The sequence below is a fragment of the Protomyctophum parallelum genome (genome assembly GCF_964188405.1).
Source record: "Protomyctophum parallelum genome assembly, chromosome: 14".
Taxonomy (NCBI): Eukaryota; Metazoa; Chordata; class Actinopteri; order Myctophiformes; family Myctophidae; genus Protomyctophum; species Protomyctophum parallelum.
The window spans coordinates 20,616,692-20,636,151 of record NC_139709.1 but is presented as its reverse complement, the minus strand read 5'-3'; the positions used below and the strand labels follow the sequence as shown (position 1 = coordinate 20,636,151).

Below are 19,460 nucleotides of genomic sequence, written 5' to 3'. Positions count from 1 at the left end.
CTTGAAAACTGCAGGTCCGCCACTGTTGTTTCTTTTACAAATAAAATACCTTAACTAATCAAATAATTAAACTGCTGAAAAGAGTGTCCAAAACTGTAGTTACTGCACTTTGATTTTGTAGGGCAATAGGCTGTCATAGTGCTAATGTGACTGCTTTTACGAAGAAAGACTGATATGACAGGGATCAGTGCTTTTTCAGTATAGCCTGATGGCCTGGCTCTGGAACCAGTGGTTCTTGAGGGGGGTTCCAGGGGATCCCCATGCAGCAGAATCACTTAATATAACATCAGAATCAGTTTAACCACACCAGCATGCCTAAACATAGGTCTAGACACCTTAATTATGTGCAGTTAGGTGCAATATAGGCTGATTTATAGTGAAAATAGATCTTTCAATAATGACGGCACTCATTTGCATTATAAATGGTACAAGGGACATATTGACAACTTGAAATGATAGCTCATCGTTATTTTTGTACACATTTTTGTCCAATGTAGAAACACTGAAGTATATTTCCAGGGGGTTGTGCATGTAGAAACACTGATTAGAAGTATATTTCCACGGGGTTGTGCATGTAGAAACACTGATTAGAAGTATATTTCCAGGGGGTTGTGCATGTAGAAACACTGATTAGAAGTATATTTCCAGGGGGTTGTGCATGTAGAAACACTGATTAGAAGTATATTTCCACGGGGTTGTGCATGTAGAAACACTGATTAGAAGTATATTTCCAGGGGGTTGTGCATGTAGAAACACTGATTAGAAGTATATTTCCACGGGGTTTTGCATGCCACCCCCTTCCTCCCACTACTATCATTTCACGCAACTGTGTTGTGAAAACAAATTACAATACAAATCAATTAATAAATCAACAAGCTCACAACTCGTTGCAGCCTTGTGAGCTTGTAGATCTTCTTTAAATCTGGCTTCAGCCAAGTGGCTGTCTCTGGAACAACCAAGAGGTCAACTTGGTCATAAACCAATTACAAGCATAAAAGATTGCACTCATTTTCAGATTTCCCATGTTGTCAGCAAATCATTTAGTTGTAAGATACAAGAAATCACACAAGTGCAAAATTGGCTATTAACTTTGCTTGCAAATTTGATTCTGGATATTGCTCTATAAGTTTATGTCTTATATAAATCTTTGGCCTACAGTATATCAGACTCATGTGTACTGCATGCTGAGGCTTTATGTAATTTCAGTCAGCAGCAGTGGTGGAAAAAGTTAATTGCATACAATTAAGTACAATTTACTTTACTGTAATATTTCCAGTTTTCAGTATACTTTTACTTCTACTCCTATACATCTCAGAGGCAAATACTTGAGCATGAGGCTTGAGAGGAAAAAGAACAAAACACTAATTATAAAATGAAAGCTAACAAACGAATCCACAAACGGACAATATGGATAAAATGCACAACCCTCTGACTCATACTGTATATAGATTATAACCTTGTGACCTCGGTTATACTAAGAGCTCCTCAAGGTCCAGCCACCATGCTGACCCACAATTCACACTGAATACCAAATACGGTGCCACATGTTTAAATGGAAATACTATTCAGAACCAGAACCCAGATGTCCTAATTCACTCCAATTACAGTGAGAGAAGATGCTGTTAGAGTAAATGTCGCCATAGTTTCCACAGGTAATTACTTCGTTACCTAAATGACAAGGGGGACTATTTTATGAGTAGTGTAAACTGGAGAGGGAAACGGTGTGATTGCCATCCAATTCTGTAATTCCCCCCATCCTCGCTGTGCAAAGGGAAGGCAAATGTAGCAGAGGGCACATTTTAAGCCTGTGTGCATAATTAAGAACAATGCTACAGTATAACTCTAAATGCCATAGGACCAAAAAGATTTCCTTTTGACTGATTGTTGATTTTTAGTTTTTTTGCACTACTTGAGGGAGCATAGAGTTCTGTTCCTCATGGGTCACACTGGAAATAGGCTATGTGTTTTACCATAAAAATGATGATGAGAAATGCGACACCTATAGCGCAAATATAGGATCAAAATTGGGTCTCAAAGCGCAGCGCTTCTGCTGTGGCAAATGGTTGTATACCGTACATATTACTTATACGCGCACAGGGCTTGTTTAATAGGGTGTGTTCATGGGCATAGCGAGAAAAACAAGCCCACCATTTAAATTAGGACATCCTGTCCCTTGCATGAATTAGGTATAGACGTTCCATTTTTGGAGTCATCATTACCCCCAAAACGTCTGATATACTGGAATGGCAATGGCTCTGACAGCCTGTTTGCAATTCCTCCCTTCAAACACCACCCTGTCCCCACTCTCTCCAAATCAAATATGATTATTTTGCGGGGGCTGTGGCCTGAAAAAAGCTTCAGAACACAACCACTGCTGTAATAAAAACAGATCAAAGCAAAGATTAGCTGTATCATGTATTCTGTTTCATGATGAGCCATATGGTGTTCACCAGGTCAAAGTCCAGATGGGTATAGCATAGGGACATCTCATTCTCCATGTGGGTCAAAGCCTAAATAAACATTAGCCATTTCCTATGGCAGGTGATACCTCAGAGATTACTCATGTACTCAAGTGGGTTCCTCTTTCCCTGACATTATTTGTGTTGGCTGCCATGGAGTCAGGACTCAAAGGGATGAGCATGTATATGCTGTGCCTCTGAACATGGAGATTATGTCTTAGCCTGTGGTGGGATTTACAAGAGCGTAGGTGCTAACACTTATCACCTTAAGCATTCTGCTTTGCTTCACCATTCAGTCTGGAGCTGCCATCCTCTGGCATGCTAACAATAATGCCAAACTAGACGGAATAGATTAAATTGAGTTTATAGGCCTATACTGTACCTCCTGGCTGTAAAAATCTATCACTTATTAACTCAGTCATAGCCACTGGGCAAACACAATTTTAATTTGATTAGATGGGGGCAAAGTGTTTTAATTTTTGAGTGCATAATGTGTGCATGAGGTACAGTAATATGAAAAGCACATATTTTCGGGGCAATATTATTATTTTCCCAATCAAATGCTATCCTCAGACGCCAATAAAATGACTTTATTACTCTGTCTGTACTGACTGTCACCACCAAAGAATGCAATAGCAAGTGTGTGTGTGTGCGCGTGTGTGTGTGTGCAGTCCAGATGTGCCTACAACGTGAGGTCAGTATGTAATTGAATTCAAGATAAAAGGTTCTATAATTACAACAAAAAAATCCCAATAGAATAATTGCAATTTGGTAGCTCAGCTGTTATAATACGCAGAAGACACACAAACCGTTTCATGTGTGATGATAATAATTTCGGCCATCTGCAGCAATTGGCATAGACTTGAGCACCAAGGACAGCGGTAGCCTACTTTGGCATAGCTAGACTTCAGCACCGGGGACAGCGCCGCGCCTCCTGGCTGTGATGCGGACACTGACTCAACACTCCACACAGCAGACAGAACACATCAGGCGTGGTTGGTTCACTTGGTTGCACCCGAGCGGCCGAAGAGGAAGCCGGGAAGAGGGAGGAAGATTCACTGATGCAGACAGAGGAGCCTCAGGACTCAACTTTGAGGTGGTGGAGTTTAAATTGCGCTTCGGAATCGTGGCGGAGCTTCACTAACTGTTGAGTCAAATGATCCTCTCCTCTCCTCTGCCACTGTCAAGCAACTCTGTCTGCTCCTATACCGAACCACGACGTGTGTTCCGCTCCAGCCGTCAGCCGTCAGAGAGAGAGAAAGAGAAAGAGAGAGAGAGAGAGAGAGAGAGAGAGAGGGGGGGGGGGGTCAGAATTAGAGTGAGGGGGGCTCCATGAGATAGGATTTGTGTGTGTGTGTGTGTGTGTGTGTGTGTGTGTGTGTGTGTGTGTGTGTGTGTGTGTGTGTGTGTGTGTGTGTGTGTGTGTGTGTGTGTGTGTGTGTGTGTGTGTGTGTGTGTGTGTGTGTGTGTGTTGTGTGTGTGTGTGTGTGTGTGTGTGTGTGTGTGTGTGTGTGTGTGTGTGTGTGTGTGTGTGTGTGTGTGTGTGTGTGTGTGTGTGTGTGTGTGCATGTGGAGAGAGAGAGAGAGAGAGAGAGAGAGAGAGAGAGAGAGAGAGATAGAGAGAGAGCGCATCAGAGTGGACAGGTATATAGTTTAGTATAGTAAGTGTGTGTGCGTGGAATTAACTACCACAGGGTGGAGCGCAGCCTCTCGAAACTTTTTTCGCCTGATTTCCATTCCATCGCCCTGAACCACCTGAACCTGATCCTAACCTAATCCTAAACCTAAACCTAGTCGGGACTAAAGTTCCGATCCTACCGCAGAGCTAGCCGTGGGTGGCTTCCTTTCCATTCCTGTCTCACTTTTAACTTTCACACCATTCATTTAGAAGCAACAAGTAGCCTATATAGACATATAGCTACATCGGACTTTTGCTTTACACACGATATATCAGCACCAAACAAACAAACAAACAAACCAAACAAACAAACAAAAATGCCAATGTCATATTATTAAGCTCTCGTTCAGTGCGAGCGAGGCGCACACCCGCCGCGGGATTGCGATGATCGCGCCCAACGTGAGTCTGGGCGACTGCGCGCTGCCGGCAGCAGCAGCAGGGGCCAATAGCGCCGTGCTGTGCACCGTGGGCACCGAGGAGACGCCGGGCGGGCAGCTGGAGCCGGGCGGGGACGGCTCGGACCGGGCGAGCCTCAGCCCCGGCGGCCACCTTGTCGTGGCCGCGTGCCTGGGCTTCATCGGCACGTTCGGTCTGCTCAACAACCTGCTGGTGCTGGTGCTGTTCTGCCGCTACAAGACGCTGCGCTCGCCCATCAACATGCTGCTGATTAACATTTCCGTCAGCGACCTGCTCGTGTGCGTCCTGGGGACTCCGTTCAGCTTCGCGGCCAGCACGCAGGGGAGATGGCTCATAGGAGACGCGGGCTGCGTGTGGTACGGTTTCGTCAATTCCCTGTTTGGTGAGTGGAAATTATTTGGCGTGTATTTAGGATAGTTTACGGAGATCATTCTGTGTTTATCGACAGTTTCAGATGCGTTCGGGGGGAAAGGGATCGATGGGCTGCATGGTGTTATTATGGAGTGTTGCCAGCGCACTGCGTTTAATCGATCATATATAGTTTTCTATTGACGACATTGAGAATTCAGGAACACATAATGTATTTTTTTAAATCATGTATAGCTGGCAATCGGGCATCACGTCTTGGCATTAAACTTTGATTTCAAAGCAATATTCATAATGGCACATTTACCCAAACCATGCAGTAAGCAAATTTGGAATCTGAAAACGCCTTGCACGTTGTTCTTTTATTAGGAGCACTTTAACAGACTCAGGTGTGCGCGTCTCCACTCTCCACATGCCTGTATAATTGACACGATGCCTGATATGTATAGGCTATTGTCTCTGTTACCTTCGTGTGCGTGCAGGTAAGTAGCCTATACTTATTTATCGCAGTTTTTATTCATTTCTTTTTTCATAGCTTTTCATATATATTTTTTCCCCATCACTATTTATCTTTCTTGGTAGGCTACTGTATGTAAATATATAATTCAGAATGGTGTGACAGACACACAATCAAACAGCGCTATAGTATAGGCTATCTCCATAGTGCAGCAGCCCAGCTTATAGGCTATATTTTAATAATATTAATTCGGGTCGGGGACCACATATGAACTGACTGGGAAAATTATACATTGTACACATACGTTGTCATCGGCGACGCATCTTTTGAGATCAAAGAAGACAATTAAGCCTGCTAAGTTAAGGTGACTGTGCGGCATTTCTCGTTAATTGTCTCAGACTGTCTCTCTCTCGGCTTCATCATGATGGGCTTTGAAATCATAGGCTACTTCCAAGTATAAGTCCTGCTTCCAAAGCCGCAGACCAGCCAGATACGTGCGCATTTCCATACAAATTGCACCTAAAAAATGTATGGAGGGCATTGGAGGCAGCATGCGGGTCGATTCGATTCATTCAAATTGCAGATTTTTCTTGACCGTGGGTCCAAATGTTACAGCCTATAATTAACTCTGATGTAAGACCCAGTGGGTGGTGGATTTAGTGGTTCGGGAGAGAGTGCATCGATATTAGAGAGTTGTTAATAGCTCATTAGCATGGTTTTGAGTCATGCTGTGCTGTCACTGCACTGAGTGAGCCTGCATGGCATATGCTGAGGGAAGAATACATGCAGTATATAAAGATCCATCAGTGGTGGTAAAAGTACTGACATTTGTTTTTTACTTTAAAGGACAACTTTTTTTTCTCCAACCAAGGTTCATGTTTTATGTTGTTATTAGAGAAAGTTTTAGGTTGTTATTAGAGAAAGTAAAAGATGAGTTTTGACAGGGGGCGGGGGCATTCGAGCATGCTGCATGGGGCTAATATGAATTTTTCTTTTTACTAAATGTTATAACGATTTATTTTTTTATTATTTACTATAGTCCTACTAGACCCCAAGAAATTATCCGGCCACAAACGATCACGGGATCTACTGAATGTGTCAAACTACTGACATATTGAGCCTATACTGTATATGACAAACATGCAGTGTGCCTTCCCCCCAGTATCTACCTTCACATTCAGTAGATCCTGTGATCTTTTGTGGCCAGATGTAATTTCTTGGGGTCTAGTAGGACTATAGTATACTAAATAATAAAAAAATAAATTGCTATAAAATTGTGTAAAAGAAAATACATATTTAGCCCTGCATGCTCGAATGCCCCCGCCCCAGTGTCAAAAACAGTTAAAATCCCAGCAAAAAGCTAAAAAAGCAGTAAATGAAAAATAATTAACATTCATTCAACATTCAAAGTGAAGTAGTAGTAGGCCTACTTGAGTAAATAACTTGAGTAAATACTTAGTTACTTTCCACCACTGTACACATGTAGTCAGTATGAAATTCATTAGTCGATAGGTATTATTGTGTGTGGCTCTCATATAGGTGCGTGCGTGCGTGCGGTTGTTGTAGATCCCTGGGGAATTTTTAATGAGAGGACGCTTGTGTATACCTTTGTGTAGTAGTTAAGTGCTGACGCATGATGCACGGTACGGAGGCACACACTCATGTTCAATGATACTGAGAATGCACTTATACATTCACACAGTCAATTAGACTCTGGGGGTTACATTGGGACTGTGGTTCTGTCTGTCTGTCTGTCTGTCTGTCTGTCTGTCTGTCTGTCTGTCTGTCTGTCTGTCTGTCTGTCTGTCTGTCTGTCTGTCTGTCTGTCTGTCTGTCTGTCTGTCTGTCTGTCGCTGGTCAAAAGAGTAAGAAAGTAGTGCGTGTGCTTCTCAGGAGGGGATGCACGTGTACTGTGGAAGTTGTGTGAAGAAGCATTGCCGTGCAGTCAGCATGTGCAGTGCAAGTGTGTGTGTGCACGTGTGTGTGTGTGTGTGTGTGTGTGTGTGTGTGTGTGTGTGTGTGTGCAAGTGTGCGTGCGTGCGTGCGTGCGTACATGAATCCATGTGCGTCTGTGTTGCCATATTAAAGACTAATTTGACATGTTTTTATTTTATTTTATCAAGAGATGATGACATGATGGTTGCCGGCAGAATGAAGTTGTTTATTTCTGGGGACATGTAGGTATAGCTTGTGATTCTGACAGTGCCTGATCAAAGATGATGACTTGTTGGGAATGTTGATGAACACTCTCTCTCTCTCTCTCTCTCTCTCTCTCTCTCTCTCTCTCTCTCTCTCTCTCTCTCTCTCTCTCTCTCTCTCTCTCTCTCTCTCTCTCTCTCTCTCTCTCTCTCTCTCTCTCTCTCTCTCTCTCTCTCTCTCTCTCACACACACACACACACACAGCCTGCCTCAAAAGCTCTCCAATCCCGCTAATAATATGGGTGACATATATTAAACAGCTTGCATAGGTCTCATGCCGTCTGGGTAGGCCGTTTCAGACGCTGCTACTGAGGTTGCTTTTTAAAGCATTGGTTCTCAAACATTTTCATTTTCAAGGACCCCCAAATCGACATTATTTTATCAGCCTGCAGCCTGCGGATTTGTACGGCTCTAGCAGTGATTCTCAACCGTTTTCATTTCAAGGACCCCCAGTTTGACATGCATTAAGCTATACAGACACCCATTTAACAGCATGTTTCTGGGACCTCAATTTATACTGTAAAATCAATGTTAATTAAACTCTGAGAGTGTACAAATGGAATCAAATGGATCTGTCTGGGTCCATTTGGTTCCATTTGTACACTTTCAGAGTTACAGTCCCATAATCCATTTCAATTGGTTCCAACTATCATTTTTCTGGGAGGACCCCTGGGGGTCCCCGGACCCCACTTTGAGAACCACTGTTTTAAAGGTACCATTTTTCTAACGATGTCATAGGGCTCCGTTCAATCCTCCAGTGGTGGAAAAAGTACTTGCGTGTTTTATACTTAAGTAAAAGTATCAATACTGCAATGTAGAAATACTCTCTTACAAGTAAAAGTCTGGAATAAAAAATGTATTACTTGAGTAAAAGTGCAAAAGTATTGTCAACAAATTGACTTAAAGTCCCAAAAGTAAAAGTATACTCATTCTGCAGAATGTCTCATTTCACGTTTTCAAATGTATAAAAAAATCCGATCTTTTGAAAATTGTTGTAATAATAATCAAAATCTACAAAGTAACTGGTAACTTGCAGTAAAAGTACAAGTAGATGTTTCATTACAGTATATATATATTCCACTGTTAGGTTATTAGCTTACAAATATGATTCATGATGATTATTTTTATGAATTTGATGTATTACCATGTTTTTGTTCTTGCTCACTGTACTGTAAATCGCTCTGGATTAAGAGTGTCTGCTAAATGCAAATTAATTGTCATTTGTAAATTGTAAATTGTACAATATTTGGATCTGAGATGTAGTGGAGTAGAAGTAAAAGTATTGGAAATTGGAAATACTCAAGTACAATACAAATACCTCAAAAATGCACTTAAGTAAAAGTATTTAGTTATTTTCCACCACTGCGATCCTCCACTCGTCTCTCTGCATGCAGTGTCTGCACATCAGCGCTTAGCAGCTAAGGCTTTCTTTGATAATCCTCATAAACCCAGCATGCATGCAAGGACCCATAAAGCTTGCATAAAAGGCCCCCTTCTCACCCGCTGTATAATTTGTCTGGACGTATATTGGTACCCAGCAGCGTCTCCAGGTCAGACGTTTTAATATCTGTATTTTACACAGAGCAGCAGGTAGCCAAGCCAGCGCACAATAAAAAACATTTCACAACCCAAGCCTCTCCAATGGCTCACTATTAAGATGTGACAATGTATCAGGTGTGTATTGAACATTTAGCAAGCATGGCATGGGGATTTTAAACCAATATTTTAAACCTCCTAAAATAGCTTTAAAGGGTAAAACAGGTTTGCTTCTGATCGGCACTACAAAACAGAACACAATAATAATGAATCGCATTTTTATAGAGCTTTTTTTTTTTTTGCTCAAAGCGTTACAATGGTTCATTCTTTCATACGTTGGGAGGTGAAGCGACGAACAGTTGACGCCAGCGTCCTCACTTCCCACATTCACACACCAATGGCCGCAAGCTCACACCAACCAACTCATTTGAGGCAATGTAGGGTTCAATGTCTTGCTCAAGGACACTTCGACATGTGGACACTAGGAGCCGGTATTCAAACTGCTGACCCAGGGATCATTGGATGACTTGCTCTACCTCCACAGCCACGCTATCCCATCCTTTGCAAACTCCAGCAGATAGCTTCAATCATTGTTAAGGATTAAGGTATTGATTTTCCCACCTTAATAAATCAATAGCTTTTTGGACAGTGTCCCGTCATCCATCGAGGGCATCCTGCCTAATTGTTTCTCCATTTACATTTAAACAATTAAACCACTGGGATTAGACCCTGGCTGACACATAGACCATTATTGACGAAAAAAGGCTCATTGTCAGAGAGACAGAGACACTGTAAGTGGACAGCATTAGCCTGGGAGGCATACAGTTTTCGGGTTCATGATCTGGTTGGGATCGGATGATAACTTTTACGTCATGTTGTAGTTACTGGTTTGTAGTCATCAGGCCGGAACAACCAAACCAGAATCAGTATTACCCAAAATAATTATCTGTTATCAAGGGCATCATAATTTTAGTGCCCGCCCTACAGAATAAAAGCCTTGACGTATGAATCCAAAAGTTTCTTGGAATAATTTGTTTGGTATATCCATCTTTTATTCCAATTCGTAACGACTGGCGAGACTAAAAACAAACAGGGGGGACCAAAACAAAGCAACACCGAAAAGAAAAGAAATGAACTACCGCATCCGTAGCCTGGACAGCATTCCTTTTCGGATTTATGACCCGATAGGGAGCGGATGATATCGCTACGTCATGTTGTAGTCATTGTTTTGTGGTCATCAGGCAGGAACCATCAATCTGGCACTTCGCTTTCCCTCGTACCGATTTTTCTCAATAAAAGCTGCAGGCTACGAGAGCTTTTATTGTTATTCTTCCGGTTTGAGGGAATGGAAGTTCCAGATGATAGTTCCTGCCTGATGACTACAAAACAATGACGTATCGATAACATCAGCTCCAGACCAGTTCACACAGCAATCTGTAACGCAGACCAGGCTTTCCTCCGAGGTTACCTCATCCGAAGGGGGAAAAAAATAGATGTTACCATTTGGTCTAGTCCACGCCTAGACCGGATCACACAGGCGATGTTTGAACACAGACCAGGCAAAGTCTGGTGACGTGAGGTTAGAGCAGCATAGATCATTTCAAAGACCCTCAAACAAACCAGCTTTGATCATACAGTAGTTACATGGTGGATATTTCACATGAGGGGTCCACCCCCAAGTAGCCTATTATGATAGTGGTTCTCCACCTTTTTCAAGTCAAAGACACCCACATTGATATGATCCCACAAATGGACAACGTATAAATGGATAGAGGTTGAAATAATTGTGATGCTCTATAGCATATTTTGCTGGGGACCCCCTGGAACCACCCCAGGGACCCTTGGGGTCCCCTACCCCACTTTGAGAACCAGCAATTGTCTATAATGTACAGTAAGAACAAAAAGGTTGCAGTTGGCAGGGTAAATAATGGTCAATGCTGGTGGACAGCACTATAAGACCACATAACCTTCAGCTGTTTATTTTGTTCGATTGTTGGGTAGACTGCCGCTTTCTTTCCCCTCATTTAGTATTCCGTGTCTATGAATTATGCAAACATTTGATCCTCCTGGATTTGTTTATACAACAACAACAAGTATGTCCACAGAGAACATATAGTTTCGGGTTTGCGGGGGAGCGCTTGTTTTCTCTTTTCTCCATTCTCTCTTCACTAAGGCTGCTCAGAATCAGAATTAGCTTTGTTGTCACATCACAGGTTTTAGGTTTACAAGAACATAGAAAGTGAAGAAGAAGAAGAAGAAGAAGAAGAAGAAGTAGGAGAAGGAGAAGAAGGGGGTGGGGGGCGGGCAAGGTGGAAAAGAGATGAATCAAAGAAAACAACTCAGGAGGTAGAGCGGCCGATCCAGGGCTCCCCTGAGTTACTGTTGAAGTGTTTTCGAACAAGCACAAAGGGAGTCTACCAACACGCTTCAAGCCTGGAACGGCTGGTCCGGTGCATCACAGGAACAAGGACAGGAGGAGAGGACACTGGAGCAGAACGGACATGTCGAGCCTTTTTATTGCAACCGAAGGTCGCAGTTAACTATGGAATCGTGCATTTCCTGTCAGTGTATTGGTTGGTCGTGTTGGTTGGCACATGACATCACGTGACATCATCAGGGATGGAGCACATGACATCACGTGACATCATCAGGGATGGATCACATGACGTCACGTGACATCATCAGTGATGGAGCACATGACATCACGTGACATCGTCATAAGGCATGGAGATCCCTGATGGCGTCAATATTAAGGCGGATGCGTGCACGCGACCTCGCCTTCAGGCGTCTTACTGGTTAGATGCTAGTACAAGAAAAGACTAAATGTTTCGACCTATGCTGTCGTCATTAGAGAAAGTGTTACCGAGATGTTCAGTAGAAAAACTCTACGTTAATCCTTTGGACATATGCAGTACAAGAAACTACCAGCTTCAAAAAGGCATTAAATGATGATTTATGATCTTAAGCCCTATATTTTATACCTTGCCATATGGGTGTTGTGCGGTGAATGTAACTGATCTCTACAAGAGTTTGTTATTTTTCTTTTTTTGGGGGGGTCTGGGGCTTCGCCTATAATGGAATGCCTAAAATAGGGACAGCAGGTTGGACGGGGTTGATTGTGTCTTTGATCACTGCATTCCTGCTGGCCAGCCTGCTGCCATGTGAAGTGTTACTTTGACAATCTCTGGGACGGTCTATAAATCAAGTTTCACTCTGCTGAAGAGCTTGCATCTTGCATCTGTCAAACATTACAGCAGTGGTATTTAGTATACCCTATAGGCCCTATCATGAGCGCACTTCCTCTAGCTCTGCAATATGTTCAACAGGGTCAATGGTTCTGCAGAGATTAGCAGATCAACAAACTCAAGTCGAACAGAAGACAGAAAATACACTAGTGTATAGCCCTGAGGAACACCGCTCCACCATATGGGGTTCAAGTGGTTAAATGGATAGGTCGCATGGGTGACGGCAAACTGCTGGGCGAGCGCTGGTGCTTTGGGATCAACATATGTAATGAATTCTGTACTGGCCATATATGGAGCATGTCTTGAGTGTCACAAGACGTGATGTCACGAGGTGTGCACCATATATGGAGGCATGACACGAGGCGTGGAAAGAGGTGTGACACGATGCGTGACATGACTGACGGGAAATGCAGGTTTTTATAGTAAACTCCGACCTACGGTCGCAAATAAATAAATAAGCAATATACAAAAAAGTTATTTCTGGGGTGAAAGTATCTCTTTAAGTATAGCCTATACAGCGGGTGAATAAATAAGCTATGAGTTACTTTCCTGCATGCACCACGGCTGCCAATATGTATTTACAACATATAGACTGCAGATTAAACAGGTCTGAAGCTATCCGCTATATAGCATCACGCAGATTCACACTGTCGTTCCACAAGGAGCCAATTTAGTGGAAAACCCTCTGATAAGACGAGCTAAAAACCCTGGAGGTAGACGGAGTGAGGCAGGCAGACATAGGGAGGCGCACAGGAAAACTCCCAGTGTGCCCATAAGGGTCCATTTGGGTCAATTTGTACACCCTCAGAGCTAAATGAATACAGGATTTTACCGTGCAGAGTGAGAGAAAAAGCAATGGAGTCAGAACAACCGTGCGTGTGTGCGTGTATCTGTCGCACTGTTTGTGCCTGAATATGGAGGTGTGTGCGTGCATGCGTGGCACAATGGCTTGCAGACATCATTAGAACTTTCATTGGTTATGAAATGAGTATTTTTTTAAATGGGCACACGAAGACTGTATATGAGAGAGAGAGAGAGAGAGAGAGAGAGAGAGAGAGAGAGAGCCTATAGTAGAGACTAGAATGAGATAACTAAGGAGAGAGATTGTTGTGCTGCCATTGAGAATGTTTAAGATAATTGTATTCAACATCTTCTGCGTGAATTAGTATTAGTACGTGTTTGTTTGTTTGTATGTATGTTGTTGTTGTAACTTGCTTGCAAGCTGCTGGAAACTAATTGCCCCGCCCCCAAGTGGGATTATTGAAGTTACTTTACTTTGAGGTTAGATGTTTGAAGTGGCTGCCTTCAACAAGTCCTGAGAAGGGATTTCTGGGTAATCAATGTCACCCCACAGCCCCCATAACCCCCCCCCCCCCCCCTTCCAAGAGAGCATTTCTGTCCGTGATCAGTGATCACACACAATATTGTGGTGAAAGATGTGTATTTTTATGCTTTCCTTTTGCACGAGAGCCTCACTTGTAGAGGCTGATCTGACTTCCGTCTGAAAACAGTGACAAGAGTGCCACGCACACACACACACACACACACACACTATACACACACACAGTCGCATGCACGCACGCACGCTCCACACGTCTTGCATGAATCCACACGTCTTGCATGAATGGTAGATATTTAGTTACGTTTAACCCAGGTTAAAATCCTGCAAGGTGTTACATTCACGCCTGCACAGTGCACACACACATGCACGCATGCACATACACACAATAATACAGTGCATTGTATGTTTTTTTAATAGGCTACAGCATGCTTTGTTATTATCACCCTTGCACGGGGCTGTGGTTCACCTGTGCTGCCACCTCTCTGCGGTCTATTCTCTGCATCACAACAAAAAACACGAAAAAAACCCATTCTAGCGCTTTGTCCTTGTAGTGCGTGTGCGTGTGTGCGTGCATGCGTGCGTGCTCCGCATGCTCTCGCATAATAAGTATAGTGTATTGTCTCTCCGCCTCCTGCTCAGGGTGGACTATGTGCACATCACCCAGTGGATTAACCTTGGACCGCTCTGTCTACTGAAGTTAGACTGCAAACACACACACACACACCCTCACACACACACACACACACACACACACACACACACACTTGCACACTGAACACACTTCATGGCAATGCTTTTGCACACAACGTGTACAGTACACACAAACAGAGAGTAGGCTACACACACACATACTGTACTAGACTTTTGTGTGTGTGTGTGTGTGTGTGTGTGTGTGTCTGATACATGCAAAAATAAATTCACACGCACGCACGCACGCAAACTCACACGCACGCACACACTACTATACTGTAGGTGTGTTTGTAGATCACATAGTGTAATATTGTAATCATGGCCTAGCAATGATTTTTTTTGTGTTCAAATATGTTTTTACTTTTTATAATTGTCTCAATGTCTTAGTGGCTCATTGTGCTCATGAGTGTCATACTTTTAAAGCATTACGTGTGCAGTACCACTGTATATAATGAGTGATTTTATTGAGGCTGATGGATATGGACAATGTGCTGCTTATTAAGCCCTTATGACAAGGATACTGTAGGTACAATAAGTTTCTCAGTTACATCATTTGAAATGGCAAAGAATCACCACTTCTTATTATGTTCGATCAGTCGTGTATCCTTAACCCATTAAGATCGACCAAGCATCTGTGTCATTTTATACTTTATTGTATAAAAAAATATATATAAAAAAATAGCAGATCTACAAACTCAAGATTGTACATCTGCTATCCAAAATCGTGAACATTAAGTGCAGATTTGAATATAATATAGATATTTCTTTTCAGCAAACATTTTGAACTCTATTCTTTGCTTCTGGGGGTCCGTGGAACAAAATATTGTGAGATGGGGGTCGGCGGCCAAACATATAATTGAATCACTGATATAGCCAACATATGTTTTTCAGAAGGATTTAGACGACATTAGAATCGGCCACATTATGCTCAGCGGCATGGAAACACATACATAAATGCAGAGACCTGCACACACACACACACACACACACACACACACACACACACACACACACACACACACACACACACACACACACACACACACACACACACACACACACACACACACACACACACACACACACACACCTGCAGCGATGATGCTGATTCCTGCAGGAAGGTCAGAGGATGTGTCAGCGGGGACAAAGGAACCAGAACAATGCTGCTCTGACCACAGAGGTTGAGGTGAGTGGGTAGCTAATGAGCCCACAAAATAAATAGTGAATTAAAGGTCTGTTTGAGGCGCAGTATAACCAAAACATCCATTATGGATGATGGATATCTGGCTTCAAACACTTTAGCTGGATCAATACATTGGCCTTGCTCACGGTGGACAAGGCTCCGCTCCGCTCCCTTGATGTTTCCCAAAAATATGTGTATATGGTATCTTTTGGTCTGTCTCTTATATCAAAGCTGTGTGTCGCGGCAGCCTCTGTGGAAGTGATCTTTACAGAAATATGAAACAAATTTGCAGTGGCAGATTTTTCTGATGGGGAGGGTGGGGGCCGTGGTGGGATCTCAATGGAATTAATTATACCTGCATAGAATGATCAGACACTTCCTAAAATACAGAGGGTGGGCTAGAGTGAGGGGGAGAGAGAACGAGAGAGAGGGGGGGAGAGAGAGAGAGATTGCTTCATTTCATTTCAAATGTTATCAGATCATGAGACGTTTTTTTTAGGATATTTGATTGGGGGGTGGGGGGTGTTCTATAGACTAGTCAATGGCCGTTACTACAGTACACTACTAAAGAAAGTGTACAAATGGACCCACCCTCAGTGTAAAATTAACACTTTTATCATTTTACTGGTAGCCAGCATAACCCATTTACCTGTAGGTCCTACTGTATTAGCAGAGAGAAATCCTAATCAGCTTTATTAAAGACGATTGCATACTTACACAGCTCCGAGGGCGGGGGGTCGGGGGGGGAGACAATGTATTAGATTTCACATTCACTGATGCCACTCACAGCGGAAAGACGCCATGTACCTTTCCGGGAATTGCATTTTGATTAGATTTTTCAAACTCGCGGCTTCATATTATGCAGCAATTGGATTTGCAACACTCACTCTGAAAAGTAAAAGGAAGCTTAAGGAAACCTTTATCTGCTCATTGTCAATGAGGAATGCTGATAAGACACTCATCCAGGGTTTAAGGTGAAACACTGCAGGACAAATTAGAAAACAAATATAGCTGCAAGCAGCGACACGACGGGGTCAAGCCAAAAAGCTCTCGAATGAGCTATACGCAATATGAGTGTTTTAAATTACTGGTTGGAGACTGGAGATTTTTTTTTGTTATGCTGAATGGCTGAAGGGGTTGTCTGTACTACGATTTTCAAGGGGGAGTGGTAAACCAGGCTATGAAAATATTTGCGTCAGGGATGGATAGAGCGGATCATATCATTCACTCATTTTTACAAAAACAATAAGGGGTCTTCGGCCCTTTGGGCTTGACCCCTAATTATCTTTTTCACCATTTTCCTGACATCCCAATTTTGGGAATGTTTGGAAACCCTATATTAAAATTGGCCGGCGGGCGGGCGGGACCACTGCATGACGTGCATGTCCAAAAATAGGGTCACCAAATAAACACCAGTTCACTGAGAAACCCTGGAGTTGTTCTTTCTATTGAGATAGTCTTGGCCTCATATAGACCATGCATATAGACCTTCTCAAACAGCGGCGCAAAGGCATCAAAGGCATCTGACATGAAGCAATCATGATTGAATTGTAGCAGAAAATAAAAAGGGTCAGGAGGATGCCAACGTGATCCCTTCAAAACTATTAGCACCAATGTGTGTCGGAGGTATATACCTTCCCGTAATCATTATTTCATACTATAGTCATTATAATTTAATTCCCCTCAGGTATTATACCTAATACCCCAAAGAAAATCAATTAATGCCGACAGCACTAATCGTTAAAGATCAAAATGACATTAGAGTTGATGACAGCTAGAGTTCAGGAATCAACAAGAGGAGGAGAGGAGGGGGAGGGGAGCAATTATAATAATGCAGACCTCCGTTTCTCAACCAGTGGTCCACAGACCTTTAGTGGTCCATGGCATGATTACAGGTGGTCCATGCATACATTTATTGTACCTGTACCTCTTTACTCTAGAATCAAAAATATGTCTAAATAATGTCCATCAACGTGTGTAGGAAAAAAACCTCAAAATGAAATACTGACTATTAAGTCATGCACCATGAGCACTTCAGTAGTGTTACATATTAATAAAAAAAATGCAACTGAACTGACGTCTTATGTGTTATGATGTCTTCCTATACTAAATAAATTGTTGTGGGGAGGTGGTAGAAGATTGTTCCAAACATGCCAGTGGTCCAGAGACAATGGAGGGACCGCATAAGACAAAATAATAAAAACACAACCCTCTCCTCCCAAACATGTTCAAAAATATAGCGACAATCTACAATCTCTCGTGTTTGGATGGTATTTGCATCGCGTTGTGAGCTTGTATAGATATGCTACAGTATTTTCACTACAACAGCGCTTGCAGTGGTTAAATGTGAGACGTGGTGGAGATCCATCAATCCTGAAGCACAGAAAAAAAAGGTGTGTTGTTCCTGTGAAAGGGTTTCATTTCACCGCCTGTGATGTGTTGAGTAACGGTAGTGGGCAGATCTGAGGAACATGGCCACGGGTGGCTGTTGTAAGGTGACTGTGTGTGTGTGTGTGTGTGTGTGTGTGTGTGTGTGTGTGTGTGTGTGTGTGTGTGTGTGTGTGTGTGTGTGTGTGTGTGTGTGTCTTGTTCTACAGGATCACCTTTACCCCTCCCTCCTCATCTACCACCCTATCCTCCTTCTCTCCTACTTCCCTCCCTTCCTTCACCCCTCCCTCTGCCGTCCCCCTCTCTCTCTCTCTCTCTCTCTCTCTCTCTGTTCTGCGCACAGAGCGTTTTTGGCCACAGTGCCTCAGCAATCTTTTTTTTTTCTTTTCTTTTTTTTTCTTCTATTTTTGGCATTTTTATGCCTTATTTCAGATAGGTCAGTGAAGAAAGCCATGAAACCAAGGGCAGAGAGGAGAGTCATGTGGGAGACAAGACCGTAGTCAAATTCTAAAGGAGCATATGGTCTGTGCACTACACTGCCTGAGGCCCCAGGCACCCCTGGGCCCATTACCTTCATATAAGCTTCAAATTAATTTTGTAATTGGCTTAAAAAACAACACATGTATAGGGTTAAAAGGATCAAGACATAAGAGTCTAATGTCCATGCACACTTTGGCAATCGTGTGCAGTTTACAGGCTGGCTGCTTGCATGCATATCCTGGTGGTGTGTCTGTCTCATTTGACCAAATGGATATAGCAATCTTTATAAATATTTCACCTTTCACGATTTTATGGCCACATGTGCTCAAATGTTGTGACATCATGCACGTACTGTAGTGGCATATGAGTTGTAATTGGTCGGTTTTTGACAGACACTATACGCATAAGCTTGTTGGGAACGATACCCATTGGGAACGCACATCCCTCAGATGCATGGAAGAACGCTCAACCCAATACACGCTCGCCCCAGATCAAATCCGGCGACCTCAGAACAGTATTAACCTCAGTAAAACTATGCCTTTTTCTAATATTAACAACCTTAAAACAAATGCAAGAAAGATATTTGATTTTGTCCGTATCACCCATCCTTGACCTGAAGCCACTCTGCAATGCCGTATGGACCTCTGATCACTATAGCACTTGGACTCCAAACGCGGCGACAAGCAAAGGACAGCTATAGGATGACAGAATGATGTGTGAGAAAACAGAGACAGCGAAGGAGAAAGCACACAGGGGCAGAATAAAGGGCCATAAAGTAAATATAGAGAGGGAGAGGGAGTGCACACTGTTTTAAGCTTGTGTTTATTGAGTTGTTATGATAGGAAAGGACACTTCTGTGCCGTTTGAGGGCGTCTCTGTTATCTCCTACTACATTTCATGGGCTCTGTCAAGCAGGCATAGCACTGGATATGATTTACAATGTGCTTCTGCCATCCGCTGAGGGGCTGGCCGCAGGGGAACTGAAAATATTTGACGATCAATGCCATGCTTTCATTTTAT

The 19,460-nt window shown here is 42.9% G+C and overlaps 1 protein-coding gene across 1 annotated transcript in view; it reads left to right on the top strand.

The window, feature by feature from the left end:
- Window positions 1-4,521: 4,521 nt before the first annotated feature.
- LOC310871168 (pinopsin-like) overlaps window positions 4,522-19,460 on the top strand; it is a gene marked incomplete at both ends in the record, with an annotated part of 96,639 nt that continues 81,700 nt past the window's right edge. Inside the window, one exon of the mRNA XM_083782657.1 lies at window positions 4,522-4,936. Coding sequence (XP_083638783.1) covers window positions 4,522-4,936 — 415 coding nt within the window. The remainder of the gene's footprint in view (window positions 4,937-19,460) is intronic.